This window comes from Apiospora phragmitis, assembly GCF_038363925.1.
Source record: "Apiospora phragmitis strain CBS 135458 chromosome Unknown utg000013l:1.0-2965645.0:1.0-2969333.0, whole genome shotgun sequence".
Classification (NCBI taxonomy): Eukaryota; Fungi; Ascomycota; class Sordariomycetes; order Amphisphaeriales; family Apiosporaceae; genus Apiospora; species Apiospora phragmitis.
This window is the reverse complement of record NW_027117413.1, coordinates 1,712,444-1,730,766: the sequence shown is the minus strand read 5'-3', so window position 1 is coordinate 1,730,766 and position 18,323 is coordinate 1,712,444. Positions and strand designations below refer to the sequence as shown.

The following is an 18,323-nucleotide window of genomic DNA, read 5'->3' as shown; positions in this document are numbered from 1 at the left end:
CATGTATATCCATTATGTATACATGTGTCCGCTGTCCCGGTTACTGACGAGACATATTAGCCAGCCAGCTGAGAGCCTCTGAGCCTCCAGGCGACAGTGCGCGAACTATACACCGCCCAGCTCATGGTTTATATTATCCCCTCTCATGACCGCTTCATCACAACAAGATGCTTGTGGAAGTGTATATCGGCAGTGAAAATCCTATCGCGGCTACATGGTGACTTATGTACCGTGGTCGAAGTGAAAGCTTTTCACAAGCTTGGGATCCCTCCTTGAGTGACGGGTTTGGGTTGTGCCGATGTCGATCACTACCAAGTATCGCATATACTGCATTGGCTCGTATCGGCTGGTTGCTGCAAAAACAATGCCGGCGAGAGTAGTGGTCTAGATTGATACTTGACCGTGTTGATCTATCATAGAGAGTTATCATAATGAGTACCAGAACTTCATCATAAAGAAGGCGTATCTACAAGCGGCCGTTGTACCGCTCAGTGGAACACGAGCTGATGGGCATCAATCGCCACGGCGCATGCATCATGGTTTATATATTGTTTGTCTTGCGTCGCCGTCGCACTGCGTGTGTAACGAGTCCTTGGTAGTCAGGGGTTCTATTAGATTACCCGTGCCGCACGCACCTTATTATCATTCTCTGCCTTTTGGTGAGAGAATGGTTGTGGAGACTTCTCGATACTAAGAAGTCCTGTCATCTGATAGGGAAAGTGGTGTGAAGGCGCGTTAGCAGTTGTCAATGAAGGAGGGCACGTAGGTAAGGTAGGCAAAGAGAAAGGGTGCCACCAAATCCCATTGGGAATTAGGTAGACGCTGACGAACTCGGCCACGAGAACATGACCGGGGCGTTCCTTAAATAAGGGAGTAGATAGTCCAGGCGTAGGACCAAGACGATGAGCTTATCCCAAGTATACACAGCCATATACTACTTGGCTCTATCTTCCAGACAGAGCTTGCTTCACATACTAAGAAGATGAGGCTCGGGTTTAGACTGATGTTTGCTGTACCGGATAGCGAATGCTCGTAATTAACCCTGCATGTGCACATGCAGACGTATGTCTCAAGCCGAGCTCGAAATCGGTAGTGTCATTCATGTTGGATATCTGCCTACATTGACTAAGTCTGCGTGCAGATGTTGATAGGCACGCTGTGAACCCTGTCTTCACTATTACCTAAGTTTGATCCAAGATCATTACTACAGTACATAATCTACCTTTGCCAGTCTGGTCGAGCTTTAAGGCTTAAGAACCTATGCTGTATGCAGGAAGGGACCGTTGCACGTTGGGTAGGGTATATCTCGACAGACATATCTCTACTACGTACAAGCGTGGCATGGAACCTTCGCTGCGGATCGCATCTTTTTTGGCTGGGCGAGTTGCGTCACTCGCCCCCAGAACGAAGAGTGCGGTCTGCAATCCGATCTTCGTCGCTTGCTGCAGATGGGTATCGGTTCATGTACGGGTACGGAGTAGAAAAAAAGTCTTTGTTATCCATTTATTCCGCCTGGATCTACAGTACCGTAACCACAGCTACATATGCGCACATAAATCTGCTTATTTGCGCCCAACCTGTTGTCCCATTGATGCTTGGATGATGCTAGCCAATGCCAATCTTAGGAAGATAAGCCATACAACCTTGTAGTTGAAAACACACGATTATCCTCGAGCTTGACCCCCAAAATTACAGCACGTATCCAGAGGGTCCCCAGCTATGCTACATCTTACTTAAAGCAGTAATGACCCACTGAGCCAGCTGTTCCGAGTGCCCACCTACCCACTAACTTCCCTATGCGGCCAGTGTTAGTGGTTGAGTTAGCAACGGGACAAACAGCTGGGCAGCTTCCACCTCGATCTGGAATTGGTCGTGGTCCCCGACTGGTCACTGGCGCCCCCCCATCCCATCCCATCCCAGCACTGACAACGCTGGGAAGGCACGCGCGCTTGTTTGTTTTATCAATACCTTAACCGCCAAAGCAACGACGCCAAATCCTGCGTCCCTTGGTCCCTCATTTATCTCGTCCTCATCAACCACACACACACACACAATTTTGGCCGGAGCTTTGGGAGAGGGCAAAACATCCGTCCACCGCCTATCCAAGCCACCTTCGCACTCTCGCCGAGCGACCACAGGCCCTCAACGTCCCTGCCTGCCGTCCTCAGTGACCGCTTGGGCCTTTAGGCGGGCCCCCCAACAGCGGCCAAAACACAGTCATATCCTTCTGCTTCAACCTCCGAACTTCACAACCGGCACTGCTCATCACGATAGCAACAAAATGGGGGCTGCGTGCAGCACTTGCTGCGGAGGTCGCAGAGGCGATCAGCTTTATGTGAGCTCTTTACCCCATCCCGCCATTCCTTTGCTTCCGTGGGGAGAGGGACCAGGCCTCAGAGCCGTCACCGCATCGTCCATACGGCAGCTCAGCTAACAATGTTCTACTTCCAGGAGCCGCTACTTCAGGAAGCCGAACGTGAGGCAGTTGCAGATCTGCTGCAATATCTCGAGAATGTATGTGCATCGCACACTGATACGATGGTTTCATGTTCATACTAAAGCCTCATCTAGCGCGGCGAGACCGACTTCTTCTCAGGCGAACCTCTCCGAGCCTTGAGCACCCTCGTCTTCTCCGACAACATAGACCTACAGCGCAGCGCCAGCTTAACGTTCGCCGAAATCACGGAGCGAGGTAAACCACGCTGCTATACCCCGAAGTATATCTACTGGAGCTAATCATGTGCTTCAGATGTCCGAGAGGTCGACCGGGATACCCTTGAGCCCATCCTCTTCCTCCTGCAGAGCCCCGATATCGAGGTCCAAAGAGCAGCGAGTGCGGCGCTGGGAAACCTAGCCGTCAATAGTATGTCACAAGTTGGAAGTACCGATGATATGGCGTTATCTGACCACCCTTTACAGCCGAGAATAAGGTCCTGATTGTTCAGCTCGGTGGACTGACTCCTCTCATCCGCCAAATGCTATCTCCAAATGTGGAAGTCCAATGCAATGCTGTTGGTTGCATCACCAACCTCGCTACGCACGAGGACAACAAGGCAAAGATTGCGCGATCGGGTGCGCTGGGCCCTCTCACACGCCTGGCCAAGTCCCGAGACATGAGAGTGCAACGGAATGCGACGGGCGCCCTCTTGAACATGACACATTCTGGTCAGATATCCTCTGCATTCACCGCAATCCCCTGTCTCCCCAGAAGTCCTCGTAGCTAACCTTCAGCAGATGAAAATCGGCAGCAGCTCGTAAGCGCCGGTGCCATACCCGTGCTCGTGCAGCTCCTCTCGTCTCCCGATGTTGATGTCCAGTATTACTGCACAACCGCTCTCAGTAACATCGCGGTTGACTCCAACAACCGCCGCAAACTGGCGCAGTCCGAGACGAAACTTGTTCAGTCTCTTGTGAATTTGATGGACTCGTCATCCCCCAAGGTTCAGTGCCAGGCTGCTTTGGCACTGCGGAATCTGGCGTCGGACGAAAAATACCAACTTGATATTGTCCGGGCCCAAGGGTTAAACCCTCTTCTCCGTCTTTTGCAATCATCTTATCTACCGCTTATCCTATCGGCGGTTGCTTGTATACGAAACATATCGATCCACCCGATGAACGAGTCGCCTATCATAGAGGCGGGCTTCTTGAAACCTTTGGTGGATCTTTTGGGATCGACAGACAACGAGGAGATACAGTGCCATGCTATATCAACGCTTCGCAACCTCGCGGCAAGCTCTGACCGCAACAAGGCCCTCGTTCTGGAAGCCGGAGCGGTTCAAAAATGCAAGCAGCTGGTTTTGGATGTTCCCGTTACTGTGCAATCGGAGATGACGGCGGCGATTGCTGTGCTGGCTCTGTCTGATGACCTCAAGACTCATCTCTTGAATCTGGGGGTATTCGATGTGCTCATTCCATTGACGCATTCGCCAAGTATCGAGGTGCAGGGCAACAGTGCTGCTGCTCTAGGAAATCTGTCATCCAAAGGTACGTCCTCTGCTACTTGTTGATCATTGCAAAGCTAACCCGACTAGTTGGCGACTATTCCATCTTTATCCAGGACTGGGCAGAACCCAACGGCGGTATTCATGGTTACCTGAGTCGATTCCTGGCCAGCGGAGACGCCACGTTCCAACACATTGCCATCTGGACGCTCCTCCAATTACTCGAGTCCGAGGATAAGACCTTGATTGGCCAAATTGGAAAATCCGACGAGATCGTCGACATGATCAAGCAGATTGCCGAGCGACAGATCGAATCGGAGGCCGACGCTATTGACGACGATGACGAAGGCGAGGTTGTCAACCTGGCCCAGCGATGCCTGGAATTATTGGGCCAGAGTATGTCGAAGGCGCATATTGAGGGCTGAAAGCCGACTTGAACGGGCTAGTCATTGATTGGCCCCTTTTACCACCGATTTCCAAGCCTCTTGGGCGCCCTTCTGGGCTTCAGCATCCGCGTGGGCATTGGGTTTTGGCCAGGCGTTTGAGGCGTACATTATATACAGCGGCATTCATCAGGGTCTTCTTGTTGTTGATTCTACCTTGTTTCTATATTCGGGTGCATATCCCCACTGGCCGTCGTTCAGGAAGGGGACGGCGTATTTTTGTGCAATCGGTATGCTATTCGGTACTCGCACCGGGCAGCTCCCAGCTCGGTGAGGTTTCTTTTGTACTACCATTCCGGTGGCATAGTCCTATAAAAAAAACTTGTTTCTTTCAGCAGTGTATGTCAATTCACCCTCGAGATTGGGACCCTGCAGGGTTTTTTTGGAAGCTTCGAGAGCGAGAGCCTTTACGTGTAATTATCTAGTTTGCGCCTGAAGAGATATCCATTTTGCACAGCTCAAATCCGCATGTTGCTATTCTGAAGTGAGAGCCAATACTATAAGATTACTTTCGAACATATAAGTACAGTAGCATGTTACAGAGAACGGGTCTAGGTTCAGGATGACTCTTCTGTTATGCCGTTTTGGATGGGCTCAAACCACTTCCAAGGATTCCAACCGGCCATCTGACCCTTAGCAATAGCTTTGCCTTTGATGAGAGCCAAAGGCACAGGTCCAAAATCACGGGAGTCTCTCGACCACGGCATGTTGTCCCCCACAATATAGCAATGGCCTTTTGGTACCTACCATGGGTGATGTCAGTATGTGTAAGGTATATAACACCGTAAACCACAAGGTAGACCAGCACTACTACTGACCTGGAGCATCCGATCACTGGTGGCGCCGGGGCTGTTCATCAGCACGTAGTCGCCCGGCATGCCGACGACCCGCTTTACGCCGTCCTCGCCGGGCGCGACGGGGATTTGGTAGCTGACGCAGTCGCCGACCCGCACGTCGCGGCCGCGGCGGTGGTGCTTGTTGAAGATGATGACGTCGCCGTCGACCATGAAGGTCGGCAGCATCGAGGGGCCGTATCCCCAGCCGAAGCTGTACAGGTGGTTGAAGAAGTAGTGCGCCAGGGCCAGCGTCTGGCCCGAATGCACGACGATGCGCCAGGGGTGGCCGAGGAAGTAGCTTGCCCAGCGTCCCATGGGGTTCTGTTCTGCTCTGTTCGGTGTGTTTGTTGTTTTTGGGAGGAGGGGGAGGGGGGAGGGGGGATGGATTGATTTGGTATTAGGAACTTATGGTTATTGTTCTTTCTTGGACTTTGGGGAGAATATGAGAAAATTGCATGTATGGAGTTTCGAGAAGTGGTTTGAACATTTGTTGATGCTATCCAAATGATTTCAATTCATCAGGTACGGCCGGTACATTGCGACAAGTATCGTAGCTCCCGGTAGCTAAGCTCCATAATGGCCTCTGATTGGCTGTACAAATGAAATGTCAAAACCAGTGACCCAACCTCGTCGTTCAATTGAAGAGTGCCATTCCCACAGCTTCAACTGCCAGCAAACTACTATTTCAAGCCCACGAAAAGCCTGCCCAATATGCAGCACACCCGGTGCGTCTTTTCGCCCGCGAGGGCTCTGCGAAACGTCTTCCTCTCCCATCTCGACCTCTCAGTCCGACGGAGTATGGCGGTGGCAGCCCCGTCTGCAATCAGCAGGCCGGCGACGGCAGTATTCCTGTACCCGCGTCGTCTCTTCAGCACCAATGGCGGCGTCCGCATGAAGAGATTCGTGAGCGCGCCCAACAGCAACAAGCACAATACTGGCTGGCCCCGGACGCCAATAAAATCCCGCTTCCCGACCGACAACGCCATCCCCTACAAGTGGGTCAAGATCGCCGACGAGGCGGGCTTGCTGTCCGAGCCGCAGCGGACGATGGACGTGCTCAGGGATCTGGACCCCAAGAAGTACACGCTGGCGATGGTGGCACCGCCGCCGGAGCCGAAGGAGGAGGAGGGGGGGAAGGCGAGGAGGCCGACGAAGTCCTGTCGTTCCAGGACATGCCCCTCGCGGAGCCCGAGGCGGCCATCTGCAAGGTCATCGACAAGTTCGCGTACGCCAAGTATGAGGAGGAGAAGGAGAAGGAGGCGAAGCGCAAGAAGAAGGACACCAAGGAGCTCGAGATCAACTGGGCCATCGCGCCGCATGATTTCGGCTTCAAGCTCGGGCAGCTCGAGAAGTTCCTGTCCAAGGGCAAGACGGTCGAGGTCATGCTCTCCAAGAAGCGGGGCGGGCGCGTCGCGACCAAGGAGGAGGCGCAGGAGCTTTTGGAGAAGCTCGAGACGGCGGCGACGGGCGCCGAGGCGACCGTCACCAAGAGGGAGGGCCAGTTCCCCGGCTTGAGGACGATTCATTTCAAGCCGCGTAAGGATGGGTAGGTACTTTGATCGTCCCTCCATCAATTACGGGTCTATACATCCTTCACGGCAAGCATGACGGGAAAACTGCATCGAAAAGGAGGCAGCATTTCGGGTGTTCGATTTGGCGCCAAGACCAGATCTAGATGTGTTCAAAATTCGGTGGGCTCTACAAGGGGCCAGGATGTAGAAATACTGCATCACATATAGAAGAGGCTTGCTGAGAATACATTTCATATTATCTTCACTTGAGTTTGTGTTAAGCAATTTGGGACATTACCTACTTACATATATGCTGCACCAGGCTACTTAACAATGGGGAAAAGCAAAAGACGGCCGGTCACCTTCGAATCTCGCGAGATCGGCTGTCCATTAGCAAGAAGTTAGCTCTCTATATCTTCTACAGCGGCAATGCTGCTGTGAAGCTTGGATTCTCGTCTTCGTTCATGAGTGATTGACATTCCTGGCATGGTTCCCATGTATGATCTCATACCTCATGTTTGTCAACTGCGGTGAGACGTCAATCGACATGTCACTGCAATTCACCAACACCTAATAGCTATTTCCTGGCAATGATCCTACGGTAAGGATTATACACTCAGATAAGCTGTCCAATATTTGTAGCAGAGTTACCTGCTTATCTTTTACTGGTGAGGCATATAAAGGCTTTTGGCTACTTGAGGGAGTTCAATCTGAGTTGTCTTGCGATGAGGGCGGTCCCACGTCTACAGTACCATAAACCCCAGATTTAGGTATCTTAGCGGATCCTGCTCAGGTGGCAGTGAGCTCATAGGGGACCTTGCAGAAGCTTAGTGGCCAATTACAGCAGCAGGCCCAGGTCCGAATCCCTGTGAAGAAAAAAAGTTCCAATAGGTCGATCAATGACACCAACCTCTGATATCTTTTCACTGGACGTACTTAAACACACCCTTTGTAGCCACCCTGTCATTGTGGTCCCTCACCAAAAACTTATTTTGACTTCTGAATAAGATTTTTTTATCTAGTCGCATAGTCCAAGGAGATTTTCGTTCATCTAACTTAAAAAGTTACAGAGATCAATTGATAGCGTGCAGCAATGGCGGCCAATATATCAGAAGAGACCTTGAAGGTCAGCTACGAGCAATTGAGCGATCTCGAGAAGGAGTTTGAGGAGAATGAGGTCGAAATCAGTACGCCATCCCGCCCCGATCAATCTTTTTCTTTCTTTCGCCCTTTGAGCCCTCATATTGACTTTGTGTATAGTCCGCCACCAAGTCGCTCTGAACAAGCCACTGTATGAGAAGCGGGAGAAGATCCTGTCCGAGCTGCCCGGCTTCTGGCCCCTCGTGCTCGAGCAGGCCCCGCCGGACGTGGACCAGTACATCCAGCCCAGCGACTCGGCCGTGCTGCTGTCGTCGCTCAAGAACCTGACCGTCTCGCACTTCGAGATCGACAACGGCGGCAAGGGCGACCCGCGCAGTATCGCCATCCGGCTCGAGTTCAACGAGAACGAGTACTTCGAGGACGCCGTCCTGGAGAAGAAGTTATGGCACCGCCGCGCCAAGAGCGGCTGGACGGGCCTCGTGAGCGAGCCCGTGCCCATCCGGTGGAAGAAGCCCGGCAAGGACCTCACCCAGGGCCTGCTGGACCTCGTCGTCAAGGTCTGGGAGGAGGACAAGAAGCGCGGCCCTGGTGCCGCGCCCATCACCAAGGCCAAGGACTACACGCCCGCGCAGAAGGAGCTCAAGAAGAAGATCGAGACGGTCAGCATGGGCGGCGTCAGCTTCTTCGGCTGGTTCGGATTCCGCGGCTTCCCCATCTCCGAGGAGGAGAGCCGGGCCGCGACGGCGAAAGACCGGGAGAACCGCCGCCTCCGCGCCGAGGGCAAGGCCGTGCCCGATGACGAGGACGACGAGGAAGACGAGGATGAGGACGAGGATGATGACCCCTACGGTCTGGAGATCTTCCCGGATGGCGACGAGCTCGCCATTGCCATCAGCGAGGACCTCTGGCCCAGCGCCATCAAGTACTTCAGTGAGTGCGATTCTAATATGTGCTCGAAATCAAGGGCTACCGGCTAACACAGATTGCGCAGCATCGGCCCAAGAGACGGGCGACATGAGTGACATTGACTTCGAGGATGGCATGGATGAGGACGACGAGGACGAAGAGGAAGAGGAGGAGGAAGCCAAAGGCGGCAAGGAGCCTCCCGCTAAGAAGCGAAAGGCTTAAACCAAAGCCGGGAGGCAACACAACTGCCAATATAGCAGTTCTCCGAACAAAGAAAACTTCACGAAATTGTTATGTCATGATACCCTTCTATCTACTCAGCTAGACCCGCGCCACAGAGCTGGCGGGCTTAGTTGTACTTAATTGACAGTGGCTCAAGCCCTATCTTACATTCTACCTTACCTACCCTACAAGCGATGCACATACCACTTGAATCAACTCAAGCCGCCCAGACGTTGAGCCAAGTGTTGGGTTCATTCGGGAAGTCGGCAGATCGGCAGGGTTCCGTTTGTTAGGTAGCGATGGCAGTTTTCTTGTCTTTGCTCGTCCTCGTTCTCGTCCTCGTCCTCGTCCTTGGGCGTTGATCCTTCGTTGAAATACACGTACAATAGAACAAGCTCTGACACGCTAACGACATGGGGTCAGCTCTCGAACCGGCAACGCCAGCTTCCTGCTAACAGCGCCTCATTCGTGGATCGTGACAGGGGCCGCTGGACGGACCGTTGAAGAACGACGTGCTTGGTTGGACCTTTTGTTTCTTTTTGCCAAGGACAGAGAGGGGAACGATGATGATATACTCCGTACATATGTGTGAATACCAAAAGATGCGCAAGTGATTGACCCCATCCCAAACATCCAATGGCTCGAAATAGCAATGATTTGTTATGGGACTTGGTTCATGAGCTTATCTCATTACTGAAAACACTGGAACTGGTTTTTCTTCCCTCCCACAGATCGTCCATCGGTTCCTGAAGTTCCCTGGGGCTAGTTTGTTTGACAGGTGCTCTAGCGGCAGGGGTTCCGTCTCGATGGGGAGCGGATATCCGCATTGATTGAGACGAAACTCCGCCAAGATCCTACTCGAACCGTTTCAGTCCTGGCCAGCTTACACTCGCACACACACACACCTCTTTCCCAACTGCCTCTCACGTTCGCGGCCTCGGTGCTCGTAACGCCACGCCAAATGATCTTATGTACGCAGGCTTGCGCAATGCGTTTGGCCAGCGTAGCACTCGTGGTGGGAAGTCGTGCAAGGCTTTCCCGGGTCAGGACCCAGGCCACACCCAGTTCTGGCTTGTAACGGGCAGCCAGCAGACCAGGCTATGACCGTGTTTGGTCGATCTCATGGTTGCTTACCTGCATCTGATGTGTCGTGGTGTTGCTCCATGTCCCCGGGAAAGGCACCAGCTTGCTCTCCACGTCTGGTGTTCCAGACCCTGTGTATCGGTATCCAACTCTCCAAGTATTCTCTGTCCTTCGTTTATCCATTGTTTCTTCTTCATCTTTCCTCTTCTCCTCTCTCTCACCTTCACTTGGCGGGCGCTTCTAGATCGAAGCTTTTTTCATTTCGTTTCCTATCTTCTATTCTTGGACCGTCAAGCAACACTACATCGTTGCCCTTCCATTCACTTTTGTTAATTTGACTTGCGTGACACTCCAGGCTGAGTCCTCATTTGAATCGTTTTCGTTCCTGTCGTCTTCGGATCCCACGTGTCCCGGCGACCATAGTTTGTTTTTGTCGATACAACAGGATTGTTTGGGGGTTGTGTGGGAATTGCAAGTCAAGAAAGAGCTTATTTGCCGAGAGCCAACAGCGACAAGACCGCCGCAAGACATGCTGGACGTCTAAATCAACGATACATTTCCTTTCTCTCTTTTTCAGTAACGGCCGGCCCTACACCGGTTGACCCGGACGACTTCTTGCGTCATTCACATCTTCATTCGTTATTGTATATTCCAATCTCAGTATGAGATTATCCCTTCCTGTGGCGGGCACCCTGGGCCTGCTAGCGGGTGTATCACATGCTATTCAAGTAGACTTCAACAGTGATGGTACGTTAAAACAATACTGGCTTGGCCTTGTGTTTATAGGTCGGACGAACTGGGGCTAACTAATCGCGAAAAGGCTCGATCAAGTCGGCAGCCAGTACGATAGCGTTTGGTTTATTAAAGTACTACACTGGAAACAACACCGGCGATGTGCCCGGCAACCTGCCGGACCCCTACTTCTGGTGGGAGGCGGGGGCCATGTTCGGCACCATGGTGGACTACTGGTTCTACACGGGGGACACGACGTACAACGAGGTGACGACACAGGCACTGCTGCACCAGGCCGGCGACGACCGGGACTTCATGCCGACCAACCAGACGAGGACCGAGGGAAACGACGACCAGGGTTTCTGGGCTATGGCCGCCATGTCCGCGGCAGAGAACAAGTACCCCGACCCGCCACCCGACCAACCGCAGTGGCTCGGGCTGGCGCAGGCTGTGTTCAACGAGTACGTCGGACGGTGGGATGAGAAAACGTGTGGTGGTGGGCTGCGGTGGCAGATCTTCACCTTCAACAACGGTTTCAACTACAAGGTAAGCCAGCCCAAGGGTTACGGGATTTTCTGGTCCGGTTATGTACGGAACGGGACACTGACATTTTCCTCGCGAAGAACTCCATCTCCAACGGCTGCTTCTTCAACATCGCCGCAAGACTGGCCCGCTTCACCGGCAACCAGACCTACGCCGACTGGGCGGACAAGATCTACGACTGGATGGAGCAGACGGACCTGATCTCGCCCGAGTTCCAGGTGTTCGACGGCGCCAGCACCGACGACGGCTGCAAGCAGATCGACAAGGCCGAGTGGACGTACAACCTCGGCATCTTCGCGCACGGCGCGGCCGTCATGTACAACCACACGGGCGGCGGCGACAACGCCAACAACAAGTGGAAGCCGCGCGTCCAGGGCTTCCTCGACCACACCGAGAAGTTCCACTTCCTCGACGGCATTATTGTGGAGCGCCCCTGCGAGGAGAACAACCTGTGCGACTTCGACCAGCGCTCCTTCAAGGGCTACCTCGCGCGCTACCTCGCGGGCACCATCCAGATGGCCCCCTTCACCTTCGACCAGGTGGCGCCCTTACTCAAGTCTTCCGCGGCGGCGGCGGCGCAGCAGTGCTCCGGGACGCCCCCCGCGGCCGAGTTCAAGGGCGTCGCCGGCACGGCGTGCGGGTTCCAGTGGGCCAAAAAGGCGGCCTTTGACGGCTCTGTGGGCGTGGGCGAGCAGATGAGCGCGCTGCAGGTGATGCAGTACACGCTGGTCAAGAAGACGACCCGGGCCGCCGTCACGGCCGACACGGGCGGCACCTCCAAGGGCGACCCCAACGCGGGCACGCCCGTCAAGGACAAGGTGTTCACGCTCAAGCCCATCACGACGCAGGACCAGGTCGCCGCGGGTTTCATCACGTCGGCGATGGCGCTCAGCGTGCTGGGGGCTTGCATCTTCGTGGTGAAATAAAAGTCGGGCGGGCGTTCCAGGCGCGGGCCAATGTCCCCCAAAAGATTTCGGGGAGTATATTCTTTCAACAAAGTATATAACTATATATATATATATCATTTACTTGGAGAAGCGGCGGCTGGGTTGATTATCCTGGACACCCCGTGGTAGAGGGCTGGCGTTCCGGGAAAGGGGAGAGGGCGGCTTTTGGGTAATTATTTTACTATGCCCTGCATTTTTGCATTATGGCGTTCTACGTGGAAAAAGCAAAGTGGCTTCGAAAGCTGCACCCACGACCTTTAATGGTAGGAAGTTGAGCAGTACATATTTATTGCTCCCAGAAATAATGAGAAATTGTTACAGACACTCAACAGTTCCTGTGTGATCAAGTACGTGCTATTATCAGGACAATACTTGTACAGATTGAGTTATTGATAACGCTAGCTCGGCCATTCTGTTCATCTGGACAGAACTCAGTTCCTTATGTTCGTTCGTCTCGTCTTCAAGCGCGGTATACGTCAAGTCAAGTCATGTCGTCTGGTGTTCGGACCATATGCATTCAGGGGTAAGCATCAAAACGACGAGAAACAAACTGTATGTCCACCATCGTCATAGTGCCAGTATCCCTCTGGAGCCCAACAGCATATGACAAATAAATGGTGACAATGTGCCCTTTCCTATGATCCATGCATCTTTGCAGGAAAGGAAACCAAAAGCTGGCAATGAAGCAAGTACAAGAAATCATGACTCGCCACGTCAGGACGAGATATCGTTCGGCACATTGATTCATACGCTTTCGACGAAACGACCTCTCAGCAAGTCCGACGCCTCTTGCCTCCATGCGCAAACACAAACCCAGAAAAACTAGGTGGTGTCCGTGTCTTCTTTTGACAACCACCATCGTTATCTTTCTCATATCCGGGGCTCTTGCCCTCTTTCTTCTTGTCCTCGGCCTCCTCCTCATCATCCCAGTCGCCGGGGAAGTCGTCTTCGTCGCTGCTTAAGCTCCTTTCGTCAGTTGCCAGAGGCTCAGCTTCCGGCAAAACACCCCGCTTCAGATTCGTGGCCATGACCGGGACATCGGGCCCCGTCAACGCGGACGACACAGTTCCTGTGCAAGAAGTCGTGTCGCGGTTCGAAGTGCAGGTCGTTATTGATCTCCACTTCGCCCTCGTATTCCGACTCCGACGGTGTCATCACGACGGGGCCAGTAGTATCCGAGTCGTAAACATCATCGTTCTTCAGCTGCCTCTTCGTCCCCTGGCAATACTTTTCCTGGGCAGCAGCATATTGCGGTTGCGGTCGAGGGCATATCTTCTCCTCCTTTACATCGACTGCATCGAAACCATAGTAGTCCGGTAGCGGCGGAGTCCGTCCGTTGTGTCTGGCGGACTCGGGGTCCTCGACGGATAGATAATCCTCTTCTTCCCCCTGGCTCTCGGCGTGGAGATCCTCTTCATCATCATCCAGCGCGGCGATCTCCTGTCGCAGTGCGAGGTCGAAATCGTACGCCGCAGCCAGCTTCTCGGCCTTCTCTTTCTCATTCGCGAAGAAGTGCAGCGATCCCGTGCTTTCTTCATCATCCTCAACTGTCTCCCAATAAGAAGACCCATCATCACTCAACAACCCTTCGTCTCCTCTTCCGGCGGTGGGTACGCTTCCCCCCTTCTTCCCCTTGTCCTTTTCGGCGGCTGCTGTTAATGCCAGTGCCGATAGATAGAGCGTGCGCAGGACCCTGAGCTGCTTGCACTCGTCGCAGACGAGGGTGCCGCGATGCCGGGACGTGATGACGTACTCGAGCCCGCCGACGCAGGAGGCCAGGCGACGGGTGCCGTGGCGGACGGCCCGGCAGTACGTGTTGCGGCCCTTCTTCCTGACGATGGAGTCGCAGTCGTGCTCGAGGCAGATACTGAGGTATACGTACTGTTTACACATGACGGCGAAGTGCGGGCCCAGCTGCGGTGATTGATGGAGCAAATAGGTTGATGGGCAGAGGTTAGATCTGAGTGTTCGGGGTGGTAAACTCGACGAATTTGTTTCCTGTAGGAAGAGAGTAAGTCTGTTATGAGAGAGGTGGTACTGGCAACAACAGATCTGTTGACGGGTGAGCTGCGTTGAATATATACTGTTTGCGCGTGAACGCAAGGCTCCTGAAGACTGTTAGCTGTCCCTGAATATTATGACACTGATATTATCCGTCAGTATGGTTTCGTTCCTCTCTGCCTTATCATCACCGCGTCGATGAGCAAGCGGGAAAACCCCAAGATGGCCAGGCAACCGAGATCTGTTTTGCCTTGGAATTATGGTACAGCTCCCTCTTATAATCGTAACCAACAAACCAGACTCAGTTATCTTCAAAACTGGTGTTCAAGACATGCGTCAACATCAAAGAACGGCTGAAAAAAAAGCTGGAAATGACCAGAAGTTGCAACATCAAGCTGTACAGCTTTCGAGCGTTTGACGGCAACAGTACGCCACCATTTGACGTAGAATGTATCCACCATATGAAGAATCGCCATGTTCGTGACAGAAAGACATCGTTGTTGATGTTATTGTTTGTATATGCAGAAAGAAGGCCACCCCATTCAGTTTCACAATGAGATTGTCTTTGGTGTTGAAAGAGAGGAAGAATCAAATCGAACCGTACGCAGGCTTTGTTTAGTTTTCCCGGCGTGTCTCCTTTTGTAAGGTTGAACCACAATTCGAACAATACGTGATTGTTTCTGTTGGTTCTTCTTCCCCATTCTAGAATTCCCTTCGTTGGGGAGGGGAAAGGGGATGGGGGCTCTCGCTGGACGTTCCGACCACCGTTTTCTGTGACTACCTCGACACGAACCGGAATCAAAGGAGATGCAGAATATGGTGGGAGAAATCGAGAGAAACTGGCAGCCGGCAGAGAATCAAGGAACTCAACCTTTGTGCAGAACCCGAGGGTGCCAGTCCTGCAGCCAAGCCTCTTGAAAGAATAACGACATCCACATGCAAATCATATTATTTCGAGGCAATTTCGTTGTACGGTGTTCGGACTCTATGAGCCGCTGAGAAATAAAAGTCTTTTCTTGGTTCTCGTCGAACTCGTGCTATCGTACCTCCAACCAAAAAACAGGCAATAGCGCCGTAGCGCTCTTGTAGTATCGCGAGAATGTATCTACGCTCCGCTGAGTGAAGGCTCCTTCGTTCCTTACAGACGGCCTTCCGTGAAAATGGAAATAAAAATAAACTATGCATGGTGATTTACGCCCACTAGTCTAAGTTGAGCATGAGGAGACGAATCTCTCAATATGCCTCAAGTACGAATCAAATGGCAATCAGCGGCTCTTCAGCAACCCCTGGCCTGTTAGGGTTGCCTGCTTCTTGCTGTTCGGGCCCTGCTTCATTGCCCCGGCCTTCTTCACTGGCTGGAGCATTGTCCCCGTCTTGGCCGGCCTGTGTCTCCGTTGATGCTTGGTTCTCTTCGGCGGCTCGAGCTGCCTCGGCAGCAGCTGCTTCTGCCGCCTCTTGACGCTGCCGTTCTGCCCTGGCTTCGGCTTCTACGTTGGCGATATGTCGCTCAGCAACTCCTGGTGCGATACTAGCGAGGAAAAGTATACCAGCCCGCTCTAGCCTCCGTACCTGGTTCAAGAACCAGTTGGCGTTTGCTTCCCGTCTTTCTTGTACCAGTCGTTCTGCCGTATCAGCCGGGTCTGGTTCTTGCCCACCGTTAGCGTTCTCGGCTCGGCCATTTCTACGTCTTGCGACTGGGTTGGCGACTGGGTTGCGGCCATGATTATCTGCAAGAGGCATCAAATTCTCAAGATGTCTGCGCATGGGGACCCAGGCTTGCTCGGCAAGAGGATTGAGTAGCCCTGCATTGAATAGGAAAAGTGTTACAGCGATTGTGATGACAGTGAACCACCGGGACCAACTAGATGTTGGTGAGGTGAACCACCAGATGAAAAGAATAAGTCTAAGTATCATCCATATATGTGGCCAGATTTGTCCAAGAGCAATGGCTCGGATTTGAACGTTGGCGTGCGGGTGGCCGACACCATGACCCGGGGGCAGCTGGATTTGGGGAGGATTCGGTAAGCCATGCGGGGGCGGTGCCTGCACTGGAGCATGTCCTTGTGGATGGTGCGGTTGGTGGTGATGTTGCTGCTGTTGTTGGTTCCGAAGCTGGAAGGCTGCATTCTCAGCTGGTGTCGGCGCCCAAATACCTCCCATCGGGGCTCGTTGAGGCGCTTGAGCGAATTGTTGAGGCCCCAGGATGGGAAACTGAACTGGTTGCAATGGCAACTGCTGCGCGAAAGCACGATTGACGAAAGGAATCTGCGGCTGCTGTGGTGTCACATACGTCCCGTGGTTTCCATTAAATAAAAGTGCCCCGGGCCCTTCAGGCGAGGATAGGATGAAAACCTCCGGTGAGTTGGAGGTCCCTTGGGGTTGGGCAGGATTATTTAGCACGCTGAAATTACTACGGCCAGCAGCTCTGGCCGGGTCCGGAGTGCCAGCAGCACTTGCAGATCGTGAAGGAATCAAGGGTGTTGTAACTCCAGGGGCGATCGGCTGAGTATGTGACGAGAGACTGGCCAAGGACGAGGTACTAGCGTTTCTTCGCATGGCATCAGCAATGACCCTGGTCGCCGCCTGGCCAGCATCTGCAGCCCGTTGAGTTTCAGGGCCTGGAACACTGCCGAGTTGAGGCCCATATGGGACCGATCGCGGTTGAGGCGCCCCGGACGGTGGTCTCCAGAGGTTTTGCACGTCAGCCATCGAGAACGGAGAGCCGGTTCTTGGGTTCCTCTGGAGATTCGGATTTGTGATAGACTCGTTCACCGTGATGCGCCACTGCTGCCCATTAGGCCCTACGCCTTCACGTACCACAGTCCGGGTGCCGTCTGGCTGGAGAGGTGAAGCGGTTCGCCCTGGCGTGTGTACTCCACTCGAGCTGCGAGGATTTGCGGCAGCATTATTGACATCCTGAGCACCGTTGAGACCGGCAGCAGCGCGCTCCCTCTGGTTCTGGTTGATGAGCTCCTGGATCCGTTGATTCTCCATATGCGCATTAAGCATATGGGTGTTGTACGTAGTCGCCCATTGCCTCTGCTGCATAGTAGCCATCTGTTGTGGGGTGGGCGGTTGTTGAGGATTGTATGCAAAGGGCATATTTGCTGGCTGAGCAGCCATCATGCCAAAGGGAAGATTTGGCCACGGCGCTGCTGGGCGAACCTGGGGCTGAGCGCCAGGGAAAAACTGATGCGTGTGGTGAACGTGTGCATGTTGCGGCTGTGCCTGAGTGTGAATATGATGTTGTGGTGCTGCTCCAGACTGGTTTGTTGGTTGCGACAGAGTAGGTTGAGCACCAGCGACGGGCGGTGTCGGGTTGTTTGTTGGACGGCCATCAGACAGATCGCGTAGTACCAGATGGATCGCTTGAGGATCTCCAGAACGAAGCTAGAAAGGCGGGTGGCATGTCAGCATTCTGGCTCTTTCTAAACCCGTTGGCCTGTGTACCACAGACAGCCCATTGGACCGAACCTACCGTCTCTTCGCCAAATATCTCGAGCAGAGTCTCGTTGTCTCTTGCTAATAGGCGACCTCTGTGGATGAGGCGCTGGGCCGCATCGGGCGGCTTCGCATCTAGAGCATCCCGTACTCTCTGCTTCAGCTGCTGGATGGTGGTGGATGCCGGCAGCTTGGAGAAAGAAAGTCGCCCGCTAGGAACACCAACAGAAGGTGAGACTACTTGTATAGTGCATGTCGGTGCACCGTCTTCGGAAGCCATGGTGGGTATGATTTCGCCTGGGCAGGAATTCGGTCCTGGCGATTTCTTTGGAGAAAGGATTTATCGAATGCGCTAACCAGAGCTGCTGTGGCAGCCACAACCAGCCTCAAGATCCTATGAATCGAAGGAAAGCATGCCAGGCTGAGGAAGGTGGGAGTTGGATATCGATGAAGACGTCCAAGAAAAGTAGGGTGGTGGTATCTATTGATTAGATTAGATGTGTGTAGCTGTCAGATCTCCTGCCATGGAAATGACAGGCCTGCACGCAAGAAAGGAGTGACGAGAAGTGAGGTTGTGGTGATGTTGCAAGAGCAGTGAATTTATCAGCCAGATGGA

General features: G+C 53.3%; 7 protein-coding genes across 7 annotated transcripts; 4 read left to right on the top strand and 3 right to left on the bottom strand.

The window, feature by feature from the left end:
• Nucleotides 1-2,436: 2,436 nt before the first annotated feature.
• On the top strand, nucleotides 2,437-4,366 carry PG994_014269 (armadillo-type protein; the record flags this gene model as incomplete). Its single annotated transcript, XM_066865678.1, has 6 exons — nucleotides 2,437-2,514; nucleotides 2,572-2,692; nucleotides 2,750-2,863; nucleotides 2,920-3,165; nucleotides 3,235-3,984; nucleotides 4,032-4,366. The coding sequence occupies 6 exons, from the start codon at nucleotides 2,437-2,439 to the stop codon at nucleotides 4,364-4,366; spliced, it is 1,644 nt and encodes a 547-aa protein (XP_066708807.1).
• A 575-nt stretch (nucleotides 4,367-4,941) lies between these two features.
• PG994_014268 (uncharacterized protein) lies at nucleotides 4,942-5,535 on the bottom strand (the record flags this gene model as incomplete). The annotated part of the gene is made up of 2 exons (XM_066865677.1): nucleotides 4,942-5,127; nucleotides 5,203-5,535. The coding sequence occupies 2 exons, from the start codon at nucleotides 5,533-5,535 to the stop codon at nucleotides 4,942-4,944; spliced, it is 519 nt and encodes a 172-aa protein (XP_066708806.1).
• A 396-nt stretch (nucleotides 5,536-5,931) lies between these two features.
• Nucleotides 5,932-6,770, top strand: PG994_014267 (translation initiation factor; the record flags this gene model as incomplete). The annotated part of the gene is made up of 2 exons (XM_066865676.1): nucleotides 5,932-5,945; nucleotides 6,008-6,770. The coding sequence occupies 2 exons, from the start codon at nucleotides 5,932-5,934 to the stop codon at nucleotides 6,768-6,770; spliced, it is 777 nt and encodes a 258-aa protein (XP_066708805.1).
• A 1,054-nt stretch (nucleotides 6,771-7,824) lies between these two features.
• Nucleotides 7,825-8,960, top strand: PG994_014266 (uncharacterized protein; the record flags this gene model as incomplete). Its single annotated transcript, XM_066865675.1, has 3 exons — nucleotides 7,825-7,918; nucleotides 7,992-8,762; nucleotides 8,824-8,960. 3 exons carry the CDS (start codon nucleotides 7,825-7,827, stop codon nucleotides 8,958-8,960), a joined length of 1,002 nt encoding a protein of 333 aa, XP_066708804.1.
• Nucleotides 8,961-10,705: 1,745 nt separating this feature from the next.
• On the top strand, nucleotides 10,706-12,244 carry PG994_014265 (glycosyl hydrolase family 76; the record flags this gene model as incomplete). Its single annotated transcript, XM_066865674.1, has 3 exons — nucleotides 10,706-10,790; nucleotides 10,864-11,321; nucleotides 11,399-12,244. The coding sequence occupies 3 exons, from the start codon at nucleotides 10,706-10,708 to the stop codon at nucleotides 12,242-12,244; spliced, it is 1,389 nt and encodes a 462-aa protein (XP_066708803.1).
• A 1,008-nt stretch (nucleotides 12,245-13,252) lies between these two features.
• Nucleotides 13,253-14,158, bottom strand: PG994_014264 (uncharacterized protein; the record flags this gene model as incomplete). Its single annotated transcript, XM_066865673.1, has 1 exon — nucleotides 13,253-14,158. The coding sequence occupies one exon, from the start codon at nucleotides 14,156-14,158 to the stop codon at nucleotides 13,253-13,255; it is 906 nt and encodes a 301-aa protein (XP_066708802.1).
• A 1,362-nt stretch (nucleotides 14,159-15,520) lies between these two features.
• PG994_014263 (Ubiquitin family protein) lies at nucleotides 15,521-17,987 on the bottom strand (the record flags this gene model as incomplete). Its single annotated transcript, XM_066865672.1, has 2 exons — nucleotides 15,521-17,656; nucleotides 17,745-17,987. 2 exons carry the CDS (start codon nucleotides 17,985-17,987, stop codon nucleotides 15,521-15,523), a joined length of 2,379 nt encoding a protein of 792 aa, XP_066708801.1.
• Between the last annotated feature and the right edge of the window lie 336 nt (nucleotides 17,988-18,323).